General features: G+C 41.2%; 1 protein-coding gene across 8 annotated transcripts in view; it reads right to left on the bottom strand.

Moving 5' to 3' along the window:
• The window catches only part of ASH2L (ASH2 like, histone lysine methyltransferase complex subunit), a 32794-nt gene that overhangs the window by 6715 nt on the left and 7011 nt on the right, over positions 1–19068 (bottom strand). For 6 of the 8 annotated variants that reach the window (XM_066235556.1, XM_066235560.1, XM_066235561.1 and 3 more), the window contains exons 6-13: positions 14013–14108; positions 12929–13024; positions 11791–11866; positions 11066–11083; positions 9534–9627; positions 8445–8662; positions 1694–1861; positions 1199–1392 (exon numbers count right to left, since the gene is read on the bottom strand). In XM_066235556.1, coding sequence (XP_066091653.1) covers positions 1199–1392; positions 1694–1861; positions 8445–8662; positions 9534–9627; positions 11066–11083; positions 11791–11866; positions 12929–13024; positions 14013–14108 — 960 coding nt within the window. The remainder of the gene's footprint in view (positions 1–1198; positions 1393–1693; positions 1862–8444; positions 8663–9533; positions 9628–11065; positions 11084–11790; positions 11867–12928; positions 13025–14012; positions 14109–19068) is intronic. The other 2 variants (XM_066235558.1, XM_066235559.1) reach the window with 1 other exon arrangement.

Genomic DNA, 19068 nt, shown 5'->3' with positions numbered 1-19068 from the left:
TTGCCGGGTGGATCCCAGTAGGGCGCATGCGGGAGTCTGACTGCCTCCCCGTTTCCAATTTTAGAAAAATCCAAAAAGAAAAAAAAAAAAGCTGGGAAAAAAACAGGAAAATGGATAAATACATTGTGGCATCTTCATACACTGAAATACTGCCCTGTGATAAAAGCACACTACATAAACATACAACAGTATGGATGAATCTCAAAAGCAGTATGCCAAATGATAAAATCCAAACACAAGACAACATACCATTTATATAACATCAAAAACAAGTAAATCTACAAAACCGAATTACGATGGGAAAAAATATTCTAAAACGCAGTGGCCTCTACAGAGGTGGGACTGGGGTTGACTGGGAGAGGGCATGAGGGAACTTCCCTGTGATGACAGTTTATACATCCACAGAGGGGTCTGAGTCAAACTTAAAACTCAGTGACTAAAAATTTGTACATTTTATTTTACATAAAGTTTAAATAAAAAATAAACAATGGTTGAACTCTAGCTAATGATGTGCATCATGACGTACTTGGTGGGGGAGTGTACTGATGTCTGCAATATTCTCTGAAGTGCATTAAAAAAACATGGATGACCTGACTGGTGGTGGGGAAGTGGACAGAGCACCGACCTGGGATGCTGAGGTCCTAGGTTTGAAACCCCAACCTTGCTGGTTTGAGTATGGACTCACCGGCTTGAGGGCAGGCTCACCAGCTTGAGCGTGGGGTCGCTGGCTTGAGCATGGAATCATTAACATGATCTCAGGGTCCCTGGCTTGAAGCCTAACACTGCTGGCTTGAGCAAGGGGTCAGTGGCTTGGCTTAAGCCCCCCAGTCAGTCACATATGAGAAGCCACCAAGGAACTAAGGCGATGCAACTACGATGCTTCTCACTCACTCCTTTCCTTCCTTCCTGTCTGTTTCTCCCCCCCCCAAAACAAACAAAAAAAATACATGGATGAATGAATGGATGGATGGAGCAGGGGGAGAATACATTGATAATATGTTAATAATAGAATTTTAATGATTGGTTTTCAGACACTGACTTTTAAGTTCTTTTAACTTTGTCATGTCTGAAAATTTTATAATGCAATGTTGGAAAAAATATGAATAGCGGGTCAGTATCACAAGCCATAGGTCACAGCTGCAGGCAATGGCTGCCACAGATCTTCAAACCCAGGGACATCTCAGGAGGACAAACTTACCTTATCTTTGTAAGTGTCGGGCAGGGACTTGGCTGTCTCTGTGTCTTCAGGAAGATTGATATAGAATCCTAGGACATCTCCCTGTCCATAGCCGGAAGAGTAGTGTTTGCCAATGGACTGGTGGAATTTGGTTCCCTTTTTACTCCGCCAAGAATAACTAAATTTATCATAACCTAAGGGAGCTTGAAGGTTACCTGTCCCAACAAAAAGATATGCAGGAAGTCAGAGGACGGCAACTCCCGGTTTACTGAAGGAAAAAATTCTTTTTTTTTGGGGGGGGGGTGAGGATGGAGGAATCAATTTTGTAAAACTGCTAACAAACTATTTCACACAATCAAAGAATTATAAAAATATTCTAGGATCTGCAAAGTACCTAAACGGTCAGGAATTAAATTTTATGCCCACAATTCAATAGGTCCCGAAGTAGTAACACTCAGCCAGCCGGTCTTATACCGCCCTCCTTGCTTCAATGTCCATGCTCTCGCTCCAGCTTACCTAACGGCTGAGACCAACCCAGTCTAGCAGCAGTGTCTGGCGGCATCTCATCCACCGTAATTTCGAAGTACCAGGCACCTTTCCGTACCCCATGAGAAGCCCGCACCATAGAGTAGCCTTTCTCTCCAACCACAGTCAATCGGTCATCAGAGATCTTTAACTGGGGAGCTGTAGAGACGGAGATAAAAACAAAGGCCTGGAACTTTTTTGATACTTGGAGACAACTGCCACAAAACACTCCAGTAGGACAAAATGAAAGATCAGAAATACCTGTCAGGAACTGGAAATACTTTTACTGAGTTTAAAGACATCAGCATTAGAGAAAAATGATGGAAAGGAGAAGAAAAAGGAAGAAAGTTGTTAAGTAACCCAGTTTTATTATGTGATTATATTTAAGAGGACAAATTGAAATTAATTATACTTTCTATTCTCTAAAATATAACAAACCAATTGTAATGTGTTTGGATCCTGATTTGAATAAACCATCCTTTAAGACAACTTTTTCCTTTGAAACAATTTCAGATTTTCAAAAATAGTGAAGAATCCTCAGTTTGCTTCCCCAAATATTAACACCATTTATTACTAGATGCTCCTGTGTGTGCCCTGGCCAGGGATCAAATCAGCAACTTCTGCGCTTCAGGACAACGCTCCAACCAACCAAACTATCCAGCTTAATTACTGATTTCTAGAGACAGAAAAAGGAAGAGAAGGGATGGGGGAAGGGAAGCATTCATTTATTGTTCCACTTTTCACTGGTTGCTTCTGTCTAACATTAATACAATATTCTTAATTAACCAACAAATCTTCAAAATAAGCCACTTATCAACATATTATCCTTGTTGTGGTCCTGGTTCTAATCCAAGATCCCACAACTTACTTACAGTAGTTGTCCTGTTTTCCTAGTGTCTTTCAGTATGGGACAGTTCCTCAAGCCTTGCACGGCAGTGACATTCTGCAGAGCACTGGTCACTTTAGTTTATAGGATATCCCTCTTTGGTTTGTCTGATGCTTCTTCCTGTCTACGTCCAGGTTATGCTTCTCTGACAGGCACACCGCTGAGGTGCACACAGCAGTGCCTCTCAGAGCATCATATATGGAAGCAAACCATATTCAAAACAGTGACCTTGGCCCTGGCCAGTTGGCTCAGCGGTAGAGCGTTGGCCTGGCGTGTGGGGGACCCGGGTTCGATTCCCGGCCAGGGCACATAGGAGAAGCGCCCATTTGCTTCTCCACCCCCACCCCCTCCTTCCTCTCTGTCTCTCTCTTCCCCTCTCGCAGCGGAGGCTCCATTGGAGCAAGGATGGCCCGGGCGCTAGGGATGGCTCCTTGGCCTCTGCCCCAGGCGCTGGAGTGGCTCTGGTCGCAGCAGAGCAACGCCCTGGAGGGGCAAAGCATCGCCCCCTGGTGGGCAGAGCATTGCCCCTGGTGGGCGTGTCGGGTGGTTCCCGGTCGGGCGCATGAGGGAGTCTGTCTGACTGTCTCTCCCCATTTCCAGCTTCAGAAAAGTGGAAAAAAAAAAAACAAAAAACAAAAAACAGTGACCTTGAACTTGAGCACTTGGTTAAGGTGATGCTTTCTAGGTTTCTCTACTACAGAATTATTTTTTCTTTGTAATCAACAGCTATTTTGTGGAGAGATAAAAAGATTCTTGAGAAAATCAGGAAAATCTGATCATGAACTGAATTCAGACAACAGCAAAGAACTACACCGCTCATAGAAATTAGGGGATATTTTATTACTTCGTGTTCATTTTTAAATATTCCCTAATTTTTGTGAGCAGTATATTTTTAAGTGTTATGCTCATTTTTTAGAGTACATTGGAGGAGATTTACTTTATAAAAATTCAGAAAAAAAGAGACACAGAAATAGAGGAGCAGATAAAGCAAATATGGCAAAATCTTGTTAAATCTAGGTACTTGGAGATTCACTATATTCATGTCTTTAACCATTTGATCCCAGGGGTTCCTGGCTCAACTCCAATGTTGCTGCGTGTTCGAGCCCCAAGCAGAACACGTATATGTGAAGCAATCAATGGGTGCACATCTAAGTGGATCAACAAGCCGATGCTTTTCTCCCTCCCTCTCTCTCTCTCTGCCTTCCTTTCTTTCAAAAATCAACGGAAAAAAAAAATACAGTTGAAGGCACCATCTAAATTCAAAGATAAGTCACAGAAAGTATTTAAATACTTTATTACTCTCTCAGATCACCCGCTCTGGGTGTAGTTGCTATGGATGAGGACAAATAAGCATCTATGGACCCGGTATTAGGTAATTATAATTAAGGAATTCTTATTTGCCTTAGGCATGATAATGGCATACAGTATATGTTTTTTTGAAAATCCTTGTTAGAGATAAACAGAAGTATATATGGGAAAAGAATATGCTATCTGGGATTTGCACTGATACTATAAAAAAACAACAAATATTCATGAAGTATACTCCTCTAAAAGCGAATAATTTAAATTCACTTTCATATTCTAAAGATGATTGATATTTGTTAAAATTTGAATAAATGTCATTAAAAGGACTACTACGTACCAGTGATTTTCCACTTTTATCATCTCATGGCACACATAAAGTACTAAAATCCTGTGGCATACCAAAAAAATATATTTTTTGCCAATCTAACAAAAAAAAAGATATAATTTTGATTCATTCACACTGGATAGCAATTGTTGTCATTTTTTTGTATTTTTCTGAAGTTGGAAACGGGGAGGCAGTCAGACAGACTCCCACATGTACCCGACAGGGATGCACCCGGCATGCCCACCAGGGGGCGATGCTCTGCCCATCTGGGGTGTTGCTCTGTTGCAACCAGAGCCTATCTAGCGCCTGAGGCAGAGGCCATGGAGCCATCCTCAGTGCCCGGGACAACTTTGCTCCATTGGAGCCTTGGCTGCGGGAGGGGAAGAGAGACAGAGTGGAAGGAGAGGGAAAGGGTGGAGAAGCAGATGGGCGCTTCTCCTGTGTGCTCTGGCCGGGAATCAAACCCGGGACTCCTGCACGCCAGGCCGACGCTCTACCACTGAGCCAACCGGCCAGGACCAGTTGTCATTTTTAATTTGACAATCTAAGGGAAAAGAGGTCAATGCCCTTGACTAAACAGTCAAGTACAGGGAATCCTTGGGTTACAATACAGTTCTGTTCCTACGACAGTGACATAACCCAATTTTAGTGTAAGCTGAAACACATCCTAGCCTAAGTCACTTACCTATCCTAATACAGTTGTAAAACACAACTAAGCTACAGAAAAAAAAAAGATATTGTAGATATATTGTACTTTACACTGTACTGTAGTAACAGAAAAAATGACAAAAAATGATTGTAAAAAGAGTAGGCTAAGGGCGTAAGCCAAAACACGTCTCAATTTTTTTAAGTTTTTATGGGAACGAGTGTTGTAAACTTGAAATGTCGTTATGTTGAGACTGTTGTAACCCAAGGACCCCTTGTATTGCATGTTTTAAAAATTCTTGCAGCACACCAGTTGAAAATTGCTGCTATATATGAAAAGTTTTAAATGACAAAAAAAAAAAAATCACTAACAAAGTAAAAAACAACTAACACACTGGGAGAAAATGTTTACAATCCATACCACAAACAAAGGGCTAATATCCCTAATACACACAGGGACAAAAGACCAAAATCCCAATAGAAAAACAGGAAAGCCTGACCAGACAGTGGCGCAGTGTACAGAGCATTGGACTGGGATGTGGAGGACCCAGGTTCGAAACTCCAAGGTTGCCGGCTTGAGCGCAGGGCTGCTGGTTTGAAGCCCAAGGTCGCTGGCTTGAGCAAGGGGTCACTCACTCTGCTGTAGCCCCTAGTCAAGGCACATATGAGAAAGCAATCAATGAACAGCTAAGGTGCTGCAAGAAAGAATTGATACTTCTCATCTTTCTCCCTTCCTGTCTGTCTCCCTATCTGTCCGTCTCTCTGACTCTGTCTAAAAAACAAAAACAAAAACAAAAACAAAAAAATACAAGTAATTCACGAGATAAGAACTCTTAAACATGAAAAAATGTTCAAACTCAAAAGAAATACAAGTTAAAACAACACAAATACCATCTCTCACCTATAAGACCAGCCAAAATTAAAATATGAGATGACACATTCCGTTTCCGAGGCTATGGAGAAACAGTCTCTACACTGTGGGTGGGCATGCACACAGCACAACCTTCTGAAGGGAAGTCTGGCAACACCTAGCCAAACTACACAAACACTTGCATTTTGGTCCAGCAATTCCACTTCTAGAATTCTACCTTCAAAATATACCACCACCATTACAAAAATACATATACTCATGGTTATTCACGGGCTCTTTGTGATTGCAAAATATTGGAAACATTCTAAATGCCATACACAGAGGGGTTGAATAAACTATGCACATCCACATAATGGAGCATCATGACGCTACAAAAAGAAAATAATAAAGATGCTTTCTTTGAACTAACTGATCTAGAGTAACAGCAAGAAACAAAACGCAGAAGAGTAGCTATAGTATGCTGGCCTTCATGTATGAAAAAAAGGAGCTAGAGGAAATAGACATGTTATCTGCTCATTTGTGCAGAAGAATTACAGGAAGGATAAACCAGAAACTAAAGAAACTAGTTACCTATAGGGGATGGGGGAGAAAATGGTGGGAAAAAGAAAAAAGGGTAAAAGGGAGGAGAAGTGGGAGAAGGGAGTGGGATGGTGAGTAGGACACACGGAGTAAACCTGCAGTACAACTCGTAACTCTCAGACCAGAGCAATGCTGTGGGTATTTCAGGAGATATGGGAGAACCAAGACAAACACTAACAAATGAACCTAACTGTATCACAAACGAAAAACATGAACCTAACTGTATCACAATGAAGAAGGTAGGAAAGAAAAGAACTAATCCAACAAGTTGCAAAGCTAAAGAGAAAAACAGCTGTAAATAAATACTGCTATCTAGTTAGTGAATGTTTCTTCTCACAGGGGTTAGCAATTCTGAAATTATTTTATGTGCATATTAGAAATGAACAAACAGCCTGATTAGGCAGTGGCGCAGTGGATAGAGCATCGGACTGGGATGTGGAGGGCCCAGGTTCGAGACCCCCGAGGTTGCCAGCTTGAGCGCAGGCTCATCTGGTTTGAGCAAGGCTCACCAGCTTGAGCCCAAAGTTGCTGGCTTGAGCAAAGGGTCACTCGGTCTGCTGTAGCTCCCTGGTCAAGGCACATATGAAACTAAGGTGTTGTAACGAAGATCTCATCTCTCCCTTCCGGGGTGTCTGTCCCTATCTGTTCCTCTCTCTCTGTCTTTCTGTCTCTGTCACACACAAAAAAAAGTAAAAAAATAAAACAAGCAAGTATATATATCCTAGAAATTTAGAGTTAGTCTTACTGTTGGAGAAAGAAGTTACAAAGAACGAAAGGTGTAAGGCTGGAACAACCCTGTGGCGTCTGGAATACAAGGTACCAGTGTAAACTCAGTATAACCACGTATATATGTCAGTATATATACATGCACTTCCTACTTTTGTGTATTGAGTCTAGAAGTGACACCCAGTAACAGTGAGCATACCTAACAGTCTTAAAAAATCAAGTTTCTAAATACCATTTCCCAATCAAAGGAGCCAGGGCTCCTTGGAGAAGTAGTAAATACTTGGCCTGGGGCATGGAAAATACCAGAGGAGTCAGGAACATCTTGTAATATCAGAAAGTAAGGAAGAACTAAATAAAGATGATGCTCATTAAAAAAAACACAGGAACCAACCTAAAGAAGCTCCTAAAGGACAAAGCTGGAATAATCGGAGCAACTAAATAAAGTATACTCCATAGAATAAAATAGATATCTATGAGTCCACACTGATACAATCAATTAAATAGTAACTAAGGAAGGGAATAAAAAGGCACCAGGGAAACACCACATTAACAATCACTGCAAATGAGATCCACTGATAGAAGCTAAAATTAGTGTGCAAAAGTTTAGAGAAACAAGTTATTGCATAGCCTCAAAGTATTTTTCTCCAAGATATATATTACGTACACAGGGAAAGACAGTAGAGAAAGCCAACAGAAACCACCTGAACCAAATAATCATGTTCAACATATGCAATCAGAAAACACTGACATTCTGAACTCCATGAGATGATGCACTGAAGACCCATTTCTGTAGTGTTTTTCCAAAAAATGTATAACCTCAGTCTGATTGTGAGAAAAAGACAAACCTCACTGATAATATTGGACAAAATAATAGGTTAATACACTTAAAAAGTGTCATGGTCATGAAAAACAAGCAACTACTGAGGAACTGTTGACGACTACAAGAGACTAAGGAGAAACAACCAAAGACGATGTGAGATCCTAGAAGAGGCATTAGTGAAGTTTAAATCCAGTCTTTAGTTCATTAACAGCATTTACCAATGTGAACTTCATGGTTTTGATCATTGTATTATGGTTGTATAAGATGTTACCATTAGGAGAGGCTTGATGAGGGATTTTTGGAAACTTATTTTTCGCAATTTTACTGTAAGTTTAAAATTACTTCAAAATAGACAGTTTTAATAAACCATATATGTGTGTATGCCTATGTGTATGTGGGCACACGTATGTGTGTGATATATAATGGCTAAAGCTTCTCAGGAGAGACACATTCTGAGTCTGGAAACGGCCTGGAGGAGTGATTATAAACTGACATATATATATCTAATTTTAGATTGGATACACCTGATGACAGTAGCACAGGGTAACACTGGATCCAACATGAACTACTGAATACTTTACATACCTCGATCATGTAGGGCTAACAAAACCCGTTCGTACAAGCAGGCTCTGTAGAGGTCTCCGGGAATAGGTTTTCCTGCCCAGCAGTCAAGTTCAAGCTTTTCAGGGTCAGGGGCGTGGGGGTCAGGCTCAGCTAGAATATACCGATAGCCATCTTTGTTAAATGGGTGTTCCAAAGGGTAGCCGTGAGGGGGAAGGCGCTGAGCAGAAAACAAAGGATCACTGCAGAAAGGAAAAAATAAAATCAAGAAACTAAAACCCCTCTCGTTCAACTGCCTTCAATCCTGTAAGAGCCTCTGATTTATTAATTTCAGCTGGAACACAAGCAAGTTCACAAATGCTTTTCATTACTCAAAGAGAGCATCCTGCCCTCTGTAGGCAAACGGAGGAATGAAAAAGATTTGCTTTATTCAACAAAGGGCAGGGTAGGGCCAAAGCAAGTTTACAGTTGTTTGTATGGAAAATAATATAGTAAATAAATAATAACACAAGAACAAACCCTATTTCATGTACTCATAACTGCAAACCTACTTTGCCCGGCCTGTATTTTTGGTTCAATTACTTTAGTCTGTAGGGGTTTTCTATATCCATGACACTGAACCATTACATCACAGGGAAGAAAGGGAGAAAGGGAATGAAGGTGAACAGAAACTCAGCAGTATGAACACTTACTATCTGCTTTCTAAATAAGAAATGGCCTGTGTTTCATCAGCTTAGTATTAAACAAAGAGAAGGGAAGAGGCATGAGAGGGAAGAGGCAGAAAGTTTAAGGAACCAACGTTCAGAATTGGTTTCACTCCCTCCCCCATCTCCCTTTTCTCACGATGCTTACTTACTAGAACTTGACTCCCCAGGTAAACCATCAGAGTGCTGCCTGGGACTGGTTTATGTAGTAACAAGTTGTAAACCAGGACATCTAGTCTGGGGTTACTTTACCCCTCAAAGTGCTCAAAATTTGAGAAAAATTGACAGGCTTTTTAGACCTCAGACAGTTGAGCTACTGAAAAGTATGGCTCTTTTCTCCCTGACGGACTTGGCCAGCACTGAACAAGACTCGCACAGCGGTGAACAGGGGTGAGCGTTCTCTGCCTACCTCCGAGCCTTCTTGGTGGTCCCTGTGGTCCCCCCATCCTGCTGTTTGCGCTTAGCTCCTCTTCCTTTTCCACTGCTTCCTGCTGCAATGCCTCCTTTGAAGAGAAGGCAGATCACTTTCAATGAGCTGTGATAGAAGCACCGTGCAGACACTAAAATTCCATGGGGACTAACACTCCCAACATGCATTTGTGTAACACCACAGGAGGATTTCCTTCCCGAAAGCATATTGGATTTCTCCCTGGTTATGAATGAATGTGCTGAGCGTCTCACAGTCCAGAACACTGCGTTCTGGCAGTAAGCTCAAATGAACCTGTGATACATTTTCAACCTTCCTTTCTTAATGACTGCAACTACCAGCACTCTTTCTGAGGATGTGACACAAATGCATTTTCACTCATTCAGATTCTGAACACCAACAGCTAAAAACAACTGCATGGATAAAGCTTTTTTCCCATGAAATCCATACAAACATCCAAAAAAAGAGAATATCCTCATTGGAGGAAGACGTTTGCTAGCTTGAACTACGCATGATATATCCCATGAACACACAGTAAAGCACAGTATCTGCAAAAGCACTTAACTTGAATATCCAACAAGACAGAAGTACATCCGACATAGAAAACAAAAACAGAAGTGCTAAAAAGGTGTTTCTCTCCAGTAATGCTAATGTGGTAGCTACTGTGGTTGTGTACAACTCAAGTTTAAGAAAGAAGGCTTTAAATTTAGTAGCCATTTTTATAATTATTAGAATTGTCCCAATGCATAACATTCAGGTTTTTTCCCACTAACCTGGCTTGTGGAGTTAAGAGTAAATAGTAATAGATAATTTAAATATTTAATAATAAATATTTAGCTACATACTAAGGCCACAAGGAATACTATCTTGTGTATTTCTGAAACAGGTACTTTAAACTTTTTGTCCAGTGCTGTTATTCCTCTCAATTAGTTGGTCTTCCAGAAAATGTCTCTAAACTGCAGGAAAACACCTTTATGTAAACAACTGCATATAGTATGTATCTTAATTTGGGGCAAGCTTGGAAATTATCAGCAGTTCTGCAATAAAAAGAATCAAGACGTTGAGGGCAGGTCATATTATGCATATACAGGACCAGATTTATGCAGAACTTCCTTTTATGAACATGTCAAGTGTAATTCCTATTTTTCAGAAAAGGTCGAATGTTCAAACTGTTGCAACATCAATATCTCTAGTTGGAGTTACCTTAATAACTCCATTATTAATATTGCATGCAATTTTGTTGCTTGCATTTTAATTATTTTAATAGAAAAGTTTTAGATCCACCTTGAACAGAGCAATTCTGGCCGTGTTAGCAGAATATGACAATGGACAAGCTTTAATTGCTAACATCGAACTGGAACCAGTTTTGTATTCAGTGCCACTGCCACCATTTTTACAAGACTTCGAAATTTTAATTTAGTTTTAGCTTCTACCACAACTCAGCAAAAAAGCATTTTTCAAACCACAAAATACTTAAGTCTGAGAGGCTGAAAGAAGACAGAGGAGGAATTCACCTCCAAAAGAGGCTCCACCTGTAAGAACAGAAGTGGCACCATGTATATGTCAGACTTTAACAATGCAGAGGGAGAAGAAGGATATAAAAAAAATAAACAATACACTTGGCTATTTCCAACTGTAGAATATTAATAACAGAGGAAATGATAATATATTTAAGATGGCACCACTCCAAAAAACAAGTTAATGATGAATAGCTAGCTACCACCCAGCAGCCCCAACTCTTGTTAGATTACCATTAGTAATGAAGGGCATTCCTGCTATTAGATGGGTTACGAATAGAAAAAGACGTTACAGTGGGTGATCAATACAGAAAAAATGCTGTCATGCAAATAAGCTGAAGTTCCAGGACAAGAAAATTAGAAGATGGGCATAGGAAATAACAGCTGAATTAAGGAAAAAGAATGGAGAGCAACTGAATCTAAATTGTTTATGAGCATAGTTAGGGAGTCTAATATAAACACAGTAAATCTGACCTTAATTGGACCTTATTTTATGCTATATCTGTTTCACTTAAGACCAAACTTTGGTGGTAAAGTGTCAAAGAGTTTTCCTCCACTATCATCTGTCACAACCTTGGCTAGCCACTAAAACTTGAGTTTGGGACTTTAAAGCATTTTAGTAAATATCCAGTTAAGAGTCAACCCAAAGAATGCCCAATTGTAGGGATGTTTGGATTCAATAGCTTACAAATATTTCATCAATGAGACATTTAAACACTTACCATTTAAATTCCCACTGGTAGACACAGCACTGCTTTGTTTTTGGTTGTCATAAGCAGGACCAATGTTACTAAGATCCTAGAGAGAAAAATACTCAATTATGAAGGGAGGTTATATAATCAAACCCGTCTGGCAAAGCTCAAAGAAACAGAAGAAATTCTGACAGAATGGGAAGTGAAACTGACAATCCTAAAGACATGGAAACTTGCAAAGGTTCCAATTTGGATGCTTCAGGGATCAGCAAGTAACAAGTAAGGCAGGTCAAGTGTAAGAACAAAATGGTGTAAGAAGGATGACGAGCACTGGCTGGGTAGCTCAGACGGTCAGAGCATCGTCCTGAGGCCAAGGTTGCAGGACTGATCTCCGCTGGCGCACATACAACAATCAACCAATGAGTGCATAAATAAGTAAAAGAACAAATCGTTATCTCTCTCTCTCTCTCCCTTCCTCGCTCTCTAAAATCAATAAATAAAAAGTTAAAAAGAAAAGAAAAGACGATGAATGGCATCAGCAGGAGGCAGGGTGATGGTGGGGCAATGGCAGACCGGAGTGCGAAGCCCCTTTCCTCAGCTCCCTGGGGGAACTCAGGCCCAGTGTAGTTAGATCTTTCCACTGCACCAGAGAAGACTGACACCTGAATTCCTATGCGAAATCTTAAAGGCTGCAAATCAAACATTTTAAGGTACAGCTGGAAGATCTGACCTTCTGCGATGCCAAATGTGACCCGACATTGAACAAAGAGTGAAAATTTTCTTTTTCCTCATGTGATGCTAGATGCAACAGAAATTCACAAGAAATTTTTCTTCAGTCATGTTTTTAAGAGCAAAATTTGAGACAGCAAATTAGAAATAAGATGGAATGGTGTATTTATGTTACAAGTGAGAAAACTCTAGTTAAGAAATATAAGAATAATAAGTGTAAAGTCATAACATTTTGAGGAAGAGACAAAACTAAAATGTAAGGTTATTGTTTTTTCTTTCCAATGCATCAATAATGATTTATTTGGAGCCCACCATGTTATGGGCATGTAATGGCAGTGTGTTATATGTGGCAAATACATATACAAATGTAAACAAAACTCAATTCTCTGTCTTCAAGGGACCTAAAATCAAAAGGGGAATAGAAAGCATATTAATGTACCTGATCCAAAAGTCCAAATTTGGGGTAATCTTCTTCTGGGTCCTTACTCCCAGGATCAGGGTGTTCCTTCACCAAGAATACATCTCTTTCTTTACTCTAAAAGGAAACAATATTTTATCATCGCTGGAAATTCTGAACTTAAAAGTACTGAGTGAATGATCAACCACTGACTCTAATTTCTAGGTTTAATCTATAAAAAATGGTACTATTTTTTTCTCTGATTAGAAAATTAATACATGATCATGAAAAAATTTAAATAATAAAACTTAAAAAAATGAGAGCCAAAATCATTCATAATCCCCATCTATTCTTCCACCAGAGAGATAAGCCCTGTTAATAGTTTGCTGTTCAATTCTTTTTTATTTTTCTGAAGTTGGAAACGGGGAGGCAGTCAGACAGACTCCCGCATGTGCTCGACCCAGGATCCACCTAGCATGCCCACCAGGGGGCAATGCTCTGCCCATCTGGGGTGTTGCTCTGTTGCAACCAGAGCCATTCTAGCACCTGAAGCAGAGGCCATGGAGACATCCTCAGCACCCGGGCCAACTTTGCTCCAATGGAGCCTCGGCTGCAGGAGGGGAAGAGAGAGACAGAGAGGAAGGAGAGGGGGAGGGGTGGATAAGCAGATGGGTGCTTCTTGTGCCCTGGCCAGGAATCAAACCCAGGACTCCTGCACACCAGGCTGACGCTCTACCACTGAGCCAACTGGCCAGAGCCAGCTGTTCCAATTCTTGCTGAGTGCTCTTTAATTCTAAGGACAATAATGTTTAGAACAGTGTTGTTTTTGTTTTTAAATAAAAATAAGCTGTCTTCAATTTCAATATAAAATTATACTTGCAAGAGTGCAGTGGACAAAGGTTTCAGGGTCATATAAAACAAGTGATATAAGCACAATGACACAATATGCAACTTACAGATTTTGTGTAAAAACTATTAAACCTGACAGTTATATTGTACTCTCCAAGATTTAATACTAAGTTGTTTTTATTTTCTTAGTCATAACATTATTTCAGTGAGACTAAGGAGAATTTAGTTTGTACAAAAAATACTGCCTAAATGTTGAGTACAATTTTTGTCTACTTACCATTGTTTTAACAATGTTATTTGGCCAAGTCATTTTTCCAGGTCTCTGTCTGGTCGTCATGCACTCCCAGTATTTATCGATAAATGGTATGATATCCTAACAAAATATATTAAGACACTTACAGTTGGTTTTAAAGTTATGCCCACAAAAAAAGAAAACTACGAAATTTTCAAAAACCTTGTCAAAATCAAGAGAAAAATCCACAGGCTTAATGATTGAAAAAATATATAATGGCATACAAACAACATAAATTGTGGAAAATTTCAAACCATACACATCTTAGCAACATAGAGCTTACAGTCCAACTGTACTGTAATCTTCGATACCATCTGAAAGTTGGCTTCAAAGTTCTTCTTTCTCCTGAGCTCCTGTTTCTACTCGCCCAAGACATCTCTATCTGGACATTCCACAGGCACCACAGCCTTCTTGTGATAAGACTAAATTCTGCATCTTACCTCACAACGCAGCTCTGCAGATTTCCAAAATTTTTTATTTATTTATTTTAGAGAGAGGAGGGAGAAAGAGAGAGAAAAACATCGATTTGTGGTTCCACTTATTTGTGCAGTCACAGGTTAATTCTTGTATGTTGCCTGACCTGAAATCAAATCCACAACCGTGGTGTACAGGACAACTCTAACCAACTAAGCTACCAAGACAGGGCCTGCTCTGCAGATTTGTATTCTTGCTGTTAATACCAGAATCACCTATCACCCCAAATCACAAGGAGACACCATGAAATCAACCTAGATTCTTTTGGCATAACCTTCACATAATTAGTCACCAAATGCATTTAAATTTTCAGAAATTTCTCACCTATCAGGCCTCTTTTCCATCCCGCCTGCTTTGACTGTGGCCCTCGCCAGTATGGGCCTGCATAACTGAACCAATGTTTGAACTTCATCTTCTGGCTTCAACTTTCCCCTTTCTAGACCATTCTTCCACAGTTCACCAGAGTTCGAGTCCATCACCAACCTAATCTTCCACTAGAATTAGTTCCATGAAAACCGTATCTTTACTAGGAACCAGGATTGAATCAGGAAAAGTAAATGGGAAGCCTAGAATATTTTGTTGCTCCAGAAAGTAAGGAAGAGTTCAAAAATTACAGGGACGCATCAGAAAGTTTCAGAAGGTAGCTTACACTAGTCAAATCTGAGCACTGGAAATACAAAAATCCGAAATCCAACAAAATTTAAAAAGTCCATAAATCTACAGTGATACTTAAAAAAAAAAAAATGATGGGGAAAGGGGAAAACTCTTTAAAAAAGAATGGCAACCAATGAATATATTCTGTTTTAGAACCAACTCTAGGCCCTGGCCGGTTGGCTCAGTGGTAGAGCGTCGGCCTGGCGTGCGGAAGTCCTGGGTTTGATTCCTGGCCAGGGCACACAGGAGAGGCACCCATCTGCTTCTCCACCCCTCCCCCTCTCCTTCCTCTCTGTCTCTCTCTTTCCTTCCTGCAGCCGAGGCTCCATTGGAGCAAAGATGGCCCGAGCGCTGGGGATGGCTCCTTGGCCTCTGCCCCAAGCGCAAGAGTGGCTCTGGTCGCGACAGAGCGAAGCCCCACACGGGCAGAGCATCGCCCCCCTGGTGGGTGTGCCGGGTGGATCCCGGTCGGGCGCACGCGGGAGTCTGTCTGACTGCCTCCCCGTTTCCAGCTTCAGAAAAATACAAAAAGAACCAACTCTATTAACTGATGCAGGCTAGGATAATTAACGGTTGCTAAAACCACTACTTGAAAGGGTTAGAACAAAACATTCATACAATCTCGATGTATCACACCACAGATTACTTTATAATTACAAAGAAGAGTTTCTTTATAATGGAGAAATCTAGGAGATACCTTCTCTTTACCCAGTCAAATTTAGGATCACCAACAATAATAAAAACAAACAAACAGTATCTTATGTCTCTTGATTTGAACCATAAAAAAACACACATTATCGCCCTGGCCGGTTGGCTCAGCAGTAGAGCGTCGGCCTGGCGTGTGGGAGACCCGGGTTCGATTCCCGGCCAGGGCACATAGGAGAAGCGCCCATTTGCTTCTCCACCCCCCCCCCCCTTCCTCTCTGTCTCTCTCTTCCCCTCCTGCAGCCAAGGCTCCATTGGAGCAAAGATGGCCCGGGCGCTGGGGATGGCTCCTTGGCCTCTGCCCCAGGAGCTAGAGTGGCTCTGGTCGCGGCAGAGCAACGCCCCGGAGGGGCAGAGCATCGCCCCCTGGTGGGCAGAGCGTCGCCCCCTGGTGGGCAGAGCGACGCCCCGGAGGGGCAGAGCATCGCCCCCTGGTGGGCAGAGCTTCGCCCCTGGTGGGCGTGCCGGGTGGATCCCCGTCGGGCGCATGCAGGAGTCTGTCTGACTGTCTCTCCCGTTTCCAGCTTCAGAAAAATACAAAGAAAAAACAACAAAAAACCACACATTATCATCAATATTTTGCCAAAAATGTTTCATCTGAACCCAATCATGAAGAAACAATCAGATAAATGTTGTGAACCCTGAGAAAGAAGATACCTACTAAGAAGGGCTCCTGGTGGCTAACAGCCTAGCAGCCATCTTCTATACAGGGCCCTCTCAGTATGCCGTACTTCACGGACACGTCTGCACTGAACTGTCTGTCTGCACTGTGTTTTTGCCATCTGAGCCAGCCCTTAAAAAGGTTCCTGGAACCCTCTTTTAACCAATAGGACTGAGTGAGCCTTTCCTCATCCAATCAGAGCTGTGTAGCTCCAACCAACCACAGCAACTCTATTCTGACCAATAAGGAAAGTGCTTTTTGGGCCAATCAAACAAAGGATTTCAAATCCTCATTTGCATTGAGAAAAGACCAATCAAGAACCTGGGGTGGGGACTGCTATCCACATAAGCCAGCTCCCCAGTTATTCAGAGTGTATTTTTCCTTTCTACTGAAGATCACAGCTCTCTGGCTGAGCTAAAACAGAAAAGATGTCTATGGAGCAGAGCAAAGCAGAGCAGTCTAGCTGGAGAGGGGTCCGGCCCCAGGGCTGTTTCATAGCTAAGCTGTTTCACAGCTGTCCTTATCACAGTTGAGCTGTTTTGCGCTAAATAAAGTTTCCTTCTTCACTGCACCCCAAATTGGGGATTCCTATTGGCCTTGAATTGGCACAAACAACCATTGGTTGACATGCAAATTGGGAACATCATGCTAAAACTGTTTAGGTCCCTCAAAAACATTTTTTCCTTTAAAATTTTAAATGTCAAAAAATAATCCCAGATAACAGACAAAAGAAACATTACAACTAAATGTAATGTGCAATCCTTGATCAAATTCTGGACAGAAGGAAAAACGATGAAGGATATATTAAGACAATAATGGTCCTGGCCAGCTGGCTCAGTGGTAGAGTATCAGCCCAGTGTATGGACATCCCAGGTTCAATTACAGGTCAGGGGACACAGGAGAAGTGACCATTTGCTCCTCCACCTTTACCCTTTCTCTCTCTCTCTCTCTCTCTCTCTCTCTCTCTCTCTCTCTCTCTCTCTCCCTCTCCTGCAGCCATGGCTCAGTTGGAGCAAGTTGGCCCGGGGCGCTGAGAATGGCTGAATGGCTTTGTGCTAAGCAATTGAGCAAAGGCCGCAGATGGGCAAAGTACTCCCTCCCTTCCCATATGGGGCTTGCAGGGTGGATCCTGGTCGGGACACATGTGGGAGTCTGTCACTCTGCCTCCCTACTTCTCACTTAAGAAGAAGTAAATAAATAAAGACAATAATAACACCAAAAAATATATATATAGGGGTGAGTGGGCAAACGTTGGTTTACAGTTATAATACAACAGTACAATAATAATAATACAATAATAAACTATACTTCACATACAACTGTAAGCCTACTTTTGCCCACCCCATACACTGTATATAGCAGAATACAAATTGTATATATTAGATAGCTGTATTGCACTAACATTAAAAAAAAAAAAAATTTTTTTTTTCCTGAAGTGAGAAGTGGGGAGGCAGAGACAGAATCCCACATGCGCCTGACCAGGATCCACCCGGCAAGCCCACCAGGGGGCGAGGCTCTGCCATCTGGAGTGTTGCTCCACTGCAACCAGAGCCATTCTAGCGCCTGAGGCGGAGGCCATGGAACCATCCTCAGCACGAGCCAACTTTGCTCCAATGGAACCTTGGCAGCAAGAGGGGAAGAGAGAGATAGAGAAAGCAGAGGGAAAAGGGTGGAGAAGCAGATGGGTGCTTTTCTTGTGTGCCCTGGCTGGAAATCGAACCCGGGACTTCCACAGGCTGGGCCGATGCCACTGAGCTAGCCAGCCAAGGCCAAAAATTTTTAAGCATGGTTACCATATAGTGGTTATGAGACAATATTGGGTAAATTATAATGTCTAATTTGGTCTCATATAGCATAGAGGGGAAAGGATAGATATGGGGAGATAAAGCAAATGTAGCAAAATATTAATTGGCAAATCTAGGTGATGAATAAACAGATGTTCATTGTACAATTTGGATTTTTCTGTATGTTTGAAAATTTCAAAATAATAATCTGGGAAAAAATAAACTAAGAGAAAAAAACAAATCTAACACAGCACACCTCCTTTTAAGCCACTTTTAATGCAGGGAAAAAAAAGTACGTTGGGAGGGGACCCTCTGCTGACTCCTGCAGCTTACAGGATTAAGTCCTAGTTTCTCTGTCAGTAGAAAAGGCCTTTGACCTAAGTCTGATCCTGACTATGTTGATCTCATTACACATCCTATACCAGTGTCTTTCAAACTGTAGGCTGCTAACTATTAGTAGATTATTGGTAAAAACTATTCTATAGACTAGAATAGAAAATGTCAGAGTGCAGAAGGAAAAGATCAGAGGGTAAGCTTCATTAGATAAAACTTGTTTGTTTTAAATGAGTATTAGGTCACAAAGTAATCTCCATCATTACAAAATTTACTTAATTTTCATACTTCTTACCATGAATCACCATAGGAAGGACTCATGGATAGAACTATCATCTAATTTAAAATTCTGACTTCAATCATGTTTTTCCAGTTTAGTAATAAAAAATCATTGTTTTAAATAAGAGGCATGCGTAAACTGACCTCCTTT

Source organism: Saccopteryx bilineata, chromosome 6 (assembly GCF_036850765.1).
Source record: "Saccopteryx bilineata isolate mSacBil1 chromosome 6, mSacBil1_pri_phased_curated, whole genome shotgun sequence".
Lineage (NCBI taxonomy): Eukaryota > Metazoa > Chordata > Mammalia > Chiroptera > Emballonuridae > Saccopteryx > Saccopteryx bilineata.
The sequence above is the reverse complement of the archived record's forward strand: the minus strand, read 5'-3'. Positions and strand labels throughout refer to the sequence as shown.